This window comes from Telopea speciosissima, chromosome 8, assembly GCF_018873765.1.
Source record: "Telopea speciosissima isolate NSW1024214 ecotype Mountain lineage chromosome 8, Tspe_v1, whole genome shotgun sequence".
In the NCBI taxonomy this organism is placed as follows: Eukaryota; Viridiplantae; Streptophyta; class Magnoliopsida; order Proteales; family Proteaceae; genus Telopea; species Telopea speciosissima.
Genome location: NC_057923.1, coordinates 43,563,264 through 43,572,725, shown reverse-complemented (window position 1 = coordinate 43,572,725; position 9,462 = coordinate 43,563,264). Strand labels below are relative to the sequence as shown.

The following is a 9,462-nucleotide window of genomic DNA, read 5'->3' as shown; positions in this document are numbered from 1 at the left end:
TAGCCGCGGCAGCGCAGGCCATGGCCCGCTGCTGTTGCTGCTGTGCACGGCTAGGTCATGCGTGCCCCTGCACACACCAGCGGCAGCTGCTACTGTGGGCGTGCGCCAAGGGTAGCGAGGCGTGGGGAAGAAAGAAAATAAACGGGCAAACCAAAAGCCAATAGCTCTGATACCAGTATTAATCTACATACACCAAGATCTAAATTATCTAGGGTTTGAATTATACCTAAATGTGAACGGAAGCGCAGCGAAAGAAGGATTAAATGCAAAGCTTATGGTTACGAGCACCCGGACGAATCTGCATGATCACGACAGGCTTCTCCATGCCACAAATCCTTAGAAAGAGATGGAATCCCAAAGAGAACCCAAACACTGGAGAGAGGGAGAATTTGGATTCACAGATCTCTAGGTCTTAGGATTATAGACTTTCTATATAAAGCCAAAACCCTAACACCCCTGCCCCTTGTAGACTCCCACTGGGAATCTATCTAAGAGGGAGGAAGTGACCCAGCCACTTAAGTGGCTATTTCTTCTCATGCACACCAGGGTCGGGTCAGGTCCGACCTGCCCCTTGTGGGCGGCTTGGATCGGGCCTAGCCCGTGTTCTATTTACACAATGCATGATTGGCCTCTGCCACCTTAATTAAGATTGACATATTAAAGCACCACCTCCTCATCAACTCCTTCCAACTTAAAAAGAGAAAATTTCAAGATAAACCTCCTGCTCAATGTTTGTTTGGATCCGAGATAACTTTAGCTTCAAAATCTTATTCTGCTGCCTCCATTGGATTTGTCTTTGTATGAAAAAAAAAACTCATATTTTCATGAGACTCCAAAGAGATATTTTATGACAAAACATCTCTTCTCTAGACAACAACTCATCTAACTCCTTTAAAATTGCATGCTCTCAACTGAAATCCAATTGAAACAGGTCGCCTTTGAATCTGTCAATTCCTTCTTAAGAACATGGATTTTAATATGTGATCAATGAGTCCTCAAGGAGTCTCATCCAACGACAATGAGGTCAGGGAATCTCTACACCCACGGGGTATAGAAAGATAAACTTGGTGCTAAAGATTTTGGAGTGGAGCAAGCAACCACCAAACACTCCGATCGATGGCCTAGATTAATCGACATATCATGCCGCTAAAGATAATGGAAGTTTACACTAAGATCCTCTGGTACAGTAAATATAGGGATTGACACCTTTTATGTTGTGTCTTACATGAAGGTGGGGGGGACCTCCTCCTCCTAGGGTTTATTTTTAGCACATGAACCTTATTTGTCCTTTCTCCCGCCAAAGCATGTGGCTTCTGTTTAATAATTGATATAATAGAATGGCTCTTTCTTGGAATCTATCAATCCTTGAATTTTTGTAGTATCCCTTGACAATACAGTACTTTCAAGGATTTGGGTTTTTTATCTTTCCCTTCGATAATGACAAAAAAAAAATATTTTTGCCAATGTTGGTCCACAAGGAAAGTAAAACCACCTCCAACCATATGATGTTTCATGCCATGCCCCCACCCATATCACATGACATGTTCTTGTGCCACCAATGCGGCTTTCTACCTGCAAGTAAAACTCGTATCCAAGAAACAGCAGGGGAAAGAAGCAAGAGGGACGGAGAAACGAAAGGAAGCAAGAAAGGAAGTTGAAAAATGGAAGAAATCGTTGTATGGAAATGAGACTTTTTGCATTTACTATCCAGAATGAATAAATTGTTTTCCAAACCTTTCTTTTGTGAGAGCTAAATCTCTCTCTCTTGTTGAATACAAACTGCATTAGCCACTAAACACTAATCTGAATCAGAACTACTACATTTTTGAATTCTGAAAGGGGGCATCTGCGCTAATCAAAACAATGTGCCATGCCACCAAACCCTAAACACGAAAAAAACAAAAGAAAAGCTTATTCTACGGCTCATCTTATATATGTTACAGATACTCTAAAAAAAAGATTCCTCTTCTACCTGCTAAACTCACACAGGGTGTTGGGCGGACACTTCGAATCATTTAAACCACCAATACAACCGTCAGGCACAACTGTTAAATGTTACATTGCTAGGGATGAATCTAACATGACTGTACTGTTTCAATTTGGCAAGGGCTGCTTGTGTCTTCTGAAGCAGAAGATCCACATAAACTGCAGTCAGTACTGCCTGTGGATTATTGGGCAATTGGTACAAAGCTTCTGTCACAAACCGGTGAGCCTGCTCAAGATCACCCTGCATTGCAGACATTGCTGCAAGATTTACATAGAGAGTTCCATGTGCCTCTTCAGGCTTCAGGAACATGATACCTTGAGAATCTTCCATGGATGGGTAACTGGCAGCAACTGAACCACCATTTAACTCCTCACCATCTCCACCCCTTTCAACTTGCCACTTTTTGTCTTCTTCACTGAATGGCAACTCAACATTCCCATCTGAGACGTAAACTGACAAATGCTCAGCTGCTTCCTTTGCCCGGTTCAGACAGCACAGCGCCTCAGCTGCATAAATATGACCTAGAAAGATGTATATCTTTGAACATTCTGGAATCTTCAAAAGTGAATTAGCAGCTGATAGTGCTTTCAATGGATTTTCCAAATTCAACTCTACATACGCCAGGTCAGCTAGAACAGCCTGCTTGATCCAGTGGTTTTCCCTTTTGCACATATCCTCATAAGCAGAGACAGAACTCTGTAGGGTGTTGTTCAGGCTCACTACCCTGGCCTCTTTTGCATCCCCGTTTGCATTAGCTGAGGCAGAAACTACTGCGACATTAGATGCCTTTGAATCCCCAACCAATAAATTCTTGCTGTTTGAGTTCTTAAGTGATCCTGATTGACTTGAGTCATCTTCCTCTGTGGCAGAATTGGACAAACCATCATTCAAGTACTTCAACTCCAAACTGTTCAATAAATGTAAGGCATTGAGAAGACATTGCCGAGCAAAGGAGATCGAAAGCCTATGTTGGCCATCACCACCCAACAATCCATCCTCTTCTTCCACAGGATCCAAATATCTATTTCTTGATATCCCATCTTCCACAAGAAGTTGCCTCCATTTCCCATTGCCAACAACGTGGACTCTAACTTCCTCCCCATTGGTGGGAGACTCACTGGACTTCAGAAGCCCCTTCTCAAGTGCCAATAGACAGCATTCAGCAAATCGGAGCCACAAGAGGGGCCGATTGTGGAAAACTAAACTGGCCTTCTGAAAACAGCGAGCAGCAATTATTGGTTTCCCACAGGATAAGTATTGCAACCCACAGTTGTACACAATATGGAGGGATTTATCCTGGGAGAATGTTGAGAGCTTAAGAGGTTTCTCTGATCGAAGAGATGAACTACTTCTCAGTGCCTTAGAAAAGAACATGGTTGATGTGTGATGTTTCCAGAGTTGATGATAGATGCAACCGAGATTGTTGTTGAATATGCTTGCAATTCCAGATTCTGTCTTATTACTTGACGTCATCAAGAGCTTGATAGCTTTACGGTGATTACCCCGAGCATACTCTAGCTGGGACTTTAAAAGCAATGCCATGGAAGAATCTCTACCACGTGCAATGTTCATAGCTAGCTTAACTTCACGCTTTGTTGCTTTCAGGTTCCTAGTGAGAAGCAGGTGTCGCACCTTGTAGAGATGCAGCTTGAGCTTCAGATCAACACCAGGAACAGGCCGATCAGTGGAGGTTCTCAAAAGGTCGTTTGATGGGAGGCCAACTGGCCTTGTCAAGTTTTGCCCACCACTGTCTAGTGTTGATAGAAGGGATTCAAGTGCCTCATCTGATATGGTTCTTGTTAAAGGATTTTCAGAGGAATTTGAATTGGCAGCTGAGTCTGAATTAGAAGCATCAGCAGGAGTTGAATTGCTCGGTGCAGATTGAGGTCTTACTACAGCATTTGATGATTGATGTTGGTTGGTGCTTCCATTGTCACCTTGACCAATCATATAACCAACACCAAAAGCTTTTTCCAGATACTGAATAACATCCTGAGCACAGCAAATCAGAATAAGAAACTGAGACAGCAGTACAAGAAAAAAAAAAATCTATAAAGCATAAGTCTACAAGCACTGAGGCATTGTGTCAGAAAAAGAGTATAGATCAGTACATTTGTGAATATAAAAGAACAGAACTATTTTCAGAATAAGAAACACCAAACTGGCCAATTGGGATAAAAGAAACTCCATCAATCAACTGATACATCCAAAATAAATACCTATCTTGATAAAGAATAAAAAGGTTAACATTTGCATAAAACTCACATTCTAAGTCCCATACTAGCACATCACATAATGACAAAGCAGTATGAAATAAAATAACCAGAAGATATTATGATATGCATAAGGTTCATCACTCAGGATTCAAGAAATTAAAGGGAAAATACCATGGAGGGCACTTAACGCTTGAGTGCCAGCCAATGACCCATTCTGTAATTGTGGCAAAGGAACATAACCAGGTTCAACTAAGAAACCATGAGCAAGAAATGCATACACAATCAAACTCAATAATTTTGTATGTTTAGTATACAAGAAATTACAACAAATTGGCACAATAAAGGCCTTCTGTGAAGATTGTGAGACTTGAAAACATATTCTAAGGCAATTGTACCTTTACAAAGTCTAGCATAGAGAGAGGATTCTCTCCATGGGACCCCCCTAATTCTGCCACATGGCAGGAAGATGTGGGAATCTCAACCCCCGGTGGATAGAGAGGGATGGTTTGGATAGGCCACATGTCAAATTTCAGACTCCAATTCAACCATCACCCCCATGTCTTGGCATGCGTCCCATGTATGTCCATGCACTTGTGCTGTTACTCCAATTAGTACTGTGTACTCTCCCATTTCCCAAAATTTTCAAAACCCCATTCTGCCACTTGGTAAACTCGGTTTGGGCTGAAACTTGACATGATAGCAGAGGACCAAAGGGATCTCCCTGTTCACAAAATTTTCACCCATCAGATAAAGCCACATGGAAAAACAAGCGACCATGAGGGGAAGGCTCTTTCCACAGCTGTGAAGGAATTTTTTGCCCCTAAAAAGTAGAACAAAGGGGAGAGAGAATTTTTAAAAACCACTCAGATTCAGTTTAGATCCCAAGAATCCAAACAGCTGGAACATTACCATAAATCAGGTTAGATATTGCAGCTTACTTGGGGATCATGGGAACCCTGATCTCTCCACTTTTGAACTTCAATTCCCACTACCAATATAAATCACCACCTCCACCTAAAGTTGGATTTCATATATGAATTTCGAAAGTTATGAACCCTTATAACCAGTCATTGATGCCCATGCACAGTAATTCACTTTGGCATCAGTATTCCATTTGCAGCCACGTCGTGTCAGTTCAATCTGGCCTCCCAAACAAGAAGCTGAGCTCAAAACTAAACATAACCTTCATCACAAGAAGTTGGGGTCAGCTGAACCAAATCCTATTCTATCCTCCATGATAATAAGAACCATATCTTCCAAATTTTCCAACGAAAACTCTTGCCTCGATAATTGCATGCTTTAGTCACAGACCTGGTCCTTCACATTTATAAATACGATGGCACCCCTTCCACTACAAGTAAATGCAACGCAATACAGCACTTCATCTAGCAAGTGAAACATATAGTATGTAATATCCTAATCCTTTTGAACTATTCCAGGGACAAAAAGTGAACAAATTCAAGTTCATACATCCCTTAACATACGTTAATAGCCAATGTAATAGGCTATGTTGTCCCACCTAACATGCCTAGGGTCATCATACAACTTCATGGCAATTTTCAAATGCATGATATCCCCCCTCCCGAAGAAAAGTTTCAATCCATTGCCTAAAATAAAACCTTTTTTTTTCTTTTTATTGCAAAAGCAAACAAAAAAAATCTCAATTCTTTATGTACATTGTTCATGGATTCAATTACCTTGGCAGCATCTAGCAGGAATGACCTAGAAAAAATAACCATTATTAAGAGGCCAAGTTCATCTATATCCCTTTAGTCAACATTATCCACTCAGTCACATGAGGAAAGCAAATCCCTCAAAGCATCCCAATCAATTAATTGCCAACGTAGAACTGCATCAGAAACTGATGTGATCCCGGGTTCAAACCCTGTTTGAGTTCACATTGGGCCCACCCAAATTCACCATAGCCAAAGTAGGAAGATAATGGCAATCTCGTAAATATTTCAGAGTTTGTAACAGGGAGTAGCAGAGAGCTGTAAATAATCAGATTACTAAAGGACAACCTGGCAGTTAACTAAGACTTGGAATCAGATTACTAAAGGACAAACTGGTAGTTAACTAAGAGTTGGGATAAGATGGGAATTAGGATTTAGTAAGCAGGGGTACACTTGGAAGCAAAACAAAAATAAGGATAATAGAGAATAAAGATAGAACAGGAGGGTAATAATGGAAAGAAGGGATAAAAGGGAAGGGGTTTGTGCTATGTTAATGAGGTTGTCTTCAACCTCTAAAACCAGCAAGGACGGATAAACCTAAACCAGGTGGGTTTCGACGGAGAGAACTCTCCCTCCTGGTCTCAGATTGTGGCAAAACTTCAGGTCAAGGGTTCCAACACGCTACCCCCCCCCCCCCCTCTTGATTGCAACTCATAACCACCCAAACAAGTACCTGAGGAGTTAATACTCTCACACTCAAATCATAGCTGCGGTAGAAGCAAGACAGGTCTGAAATCGATCATAGAATTCACCACTCCAGCAAGCTTTGGGACTCTAAATCCAACGTTATGGATTGCCGTAAGATACTGTGCTAAACCCCCAAATCTCAGGCTTAAGAGGGAGAGGAATAAGGAGTTCTAACAATCCTTATACACTCTGAAACTGCCGCAAGGAACAAGGAAGATAAAGCAGAATACGTCAAGGATTACAAAAGAAAGTAGGAGAAATAAAGAGGAGGAAGGAAGGAGGAAAAATAGAAGTGAAATCTAACCCAATCTAAAAATTCCCATGTAAAATTAAAGTGCAAATTACAATAATAACCCAATTAAATAGATAAATCCCCACATATTCTACTGGACCAACTTTGGACCCAATTCATCTCCATCTGGGCTCCCCCAATGGTTTTGGGTTGGACCAAGAAAGTGCTCCTGCATGAATTCCCCCCGTGTTGAGAAAAACTGATACAGGAGAATCTTGGACCAGGCCGACCCAACTGTTGCACTACCTTGGACCGACCCAAACCCATTGAGATGAACTGGATCAAAATATGGTTTTATTCTGGTAGATATTTAGGATTTTATTATTTATTTTATTGTGATAATTATGTAAGGAGATCTTTTAATTTTAGTAGGATTCATAGTATGAGTTTTAATAATTTTTAAATTGTCTTTTTTTGTTAAAGAGTCCTAGAATAGTTGTTTCCTTGTATTTAAATTTTCTTATTTATATGCTTGTAACAAACGTATTGACCAGAGAATATAATGAATTGAGTTTGTGGCTGTGTGCATGTGCACTCCCCTCTTTCCCCCCCCCCCTTTCTTCTCACAGTTTCTTCTCTCGCCTGCTAATCGGATTTCTTCCAGGATTCCCTCTTCTCCTAACCTCCCCCCCCCCACCAATCTGGTATCAGAGCCCAAACCTGGGTGAATCTCTCTTTCTCGAATTCTTCACCTTCTTAGTCTCTCTTCCCTACCATTTCCTCTGTCACTCTTTTCCCCACCCATTCTGTTCTTCTTCTTCCTTTTTTTCTTACCTAATTTCTTTTTTCTGCGGTTGTGACCGAACAACACCAACAGCAACCCCCACCTTCCCTTTGATTCCCATGAAATCCCAAACCCATCTCTTCGATCCCCAACGGCACCCCTTCCCACCGCCTCCTTTGTTTTCGCTCTCGCTCATCACCCATTGCCCCACTCCAACCCAAACCCCTTCCTTCTTGGTTCTACCAGAACCGAACCAAAAAAAAAAAAAAAAAAAACCGAAAGAGAACTCCATCTCTTTCCTACGGCCCATTCCTCTCGATCCCCAAAGCCAACTCCCCACCGCCCATTGAAACCCAGCCTTTTCTCTTCTGATTCCCCTTACCAGAACCACCCTTCAATTCCACCGATCAAAAAAAAAAAAAACAAAAGAAGAATAAGAAGAAGAACAAAGAGAGCGAGAGAAAGAGAACCAAAAGAAAAAAAAACAATCGTACCTGATTCAGGACCCCTCGCCGCCGTCGACTTCCCACATCCATAGTACTAAAACTTGCGAAATTTCGGTCGAGATATCGAATATTTCGAGTATCTCGACCTGTCCGAAACGAAACGCAAGTCCGAAATGAAAAAATGCAATATTTCGAATATTTCGGAAATTTCGATGAAATTTCGGTCATCTCGTTTCGGAAATTTCGATAATTTTGGTCATCTCGTTTCGAAAATTTCGGAAATCTCGGACATTTTTGGCATTTTACACCCACAGAAAAATACCATATTTCGACCGAGATTTCGACGAAATTTCGGTATCTCGGAAATTTCGGTTAGACCGAAACACCGAAACGAAACGAGATTTAGTACCATGCCCACATCGGCGACCTCCATCGACCATTGCAGTCGAAGTCCCAGTCCACTATCCCTCCTCTATCGCAAGTTGCAGCGCCATACCCTCGCGGCTCCCTTGCTGGTTGGGTCCGTGTCGAAACAGGAGATTCCTCAGCTGTTGGTTCGAACATCCAACTCAGGCAGATAGCATACCTGGTTTCGTCTTCAACATCTTCCACCATATTCTCCGTAGAAGTCACGTGAGGAAGAACCCTCTGCGCAGCCAAAAAAACCCCACTGTTTCTCCCTGCCCAAGTTCCCTTTTGTGTCTTTTTGTTTTATTTTCCTAAACTGCCCCTCTAGTTGAGCCTTATTTTGTTATTATCCCTTCATTTGAAACCTACTTTTCCAAAATACCCCCCACTTCATTCTTTTAGTTTATTTAAGTCCTTTCTTATTTCTTCCAAATTTTTCCCTCCCCAGTCCCCACCCATTGTTACCCCACACATCTTTTCTCTTAAAATCCACTACCCAAATGAGTCCTGAACAATGGGCCAGAATACTTCAACAAAATGACGAAGCCATAAGAGTCCTTCAAGCAAACCATGAATTGTTGAAGGCTGAGTTAAAGCTCCAACAAAATGACGAAGCCATAAGAGCCCTTCAAGCAAACCACGAATTGCTTAAGGCTGAGTTAAAGCTCCAACAAAATGACGAAGCCATAAGAGCCCTTCAAGCAAACCACGAATTGCTTAAGGCTGAGTTAAAGCACCATGATCAGATTCAGACCCAGTCAGTTGAAGATCACAATGAAATCCACGGTCCAATCGAAAAATTTTAATTCCAAGATTAGACTTCAATCCAGCATAGTTGTCAAGGCGTCGCTGCCTAGGCGTCCAGGCGCCTTGGTCACCTAATTGGTGTCGCCTAGAATTTGGACCCTCTCCACCGCCTTGGGTCGCCTAGGCGTCGTGACCGACTCGTGACAACTATGCAATCGAAGC

General features: G+C 41.9%; 1 protein-coding gene across 2 annotated transcripts in view; it reads right to left on the bottom strand.

Moving 5' to 3' along the window:
- Nucleotides 1-1,713: 1,713 nt before the first annotated feature.
- Nucleotides 1,714-9,462, bottom strand: part of LOC122671442 (CCR4-NOT transcription complex subunit 10-like) — a 46,345-nt gene continuing 38,596 nt past the window's right edge. For both annotated transcript variants that reach the window (XM_043868647.1, XM_043868646.1), the window contains exon 6: nt 1,714-3,979. In XM_043868647.1, coding sequence (XP_043724582.1) covers nt 2,036-3,979 — 1,944 coding nt within the window. In that variant the 3' untranslated portion in view covers nt 1,714-2,035. The remainder of the gene's footprint in view (nt 3,980-9,462) is intronic.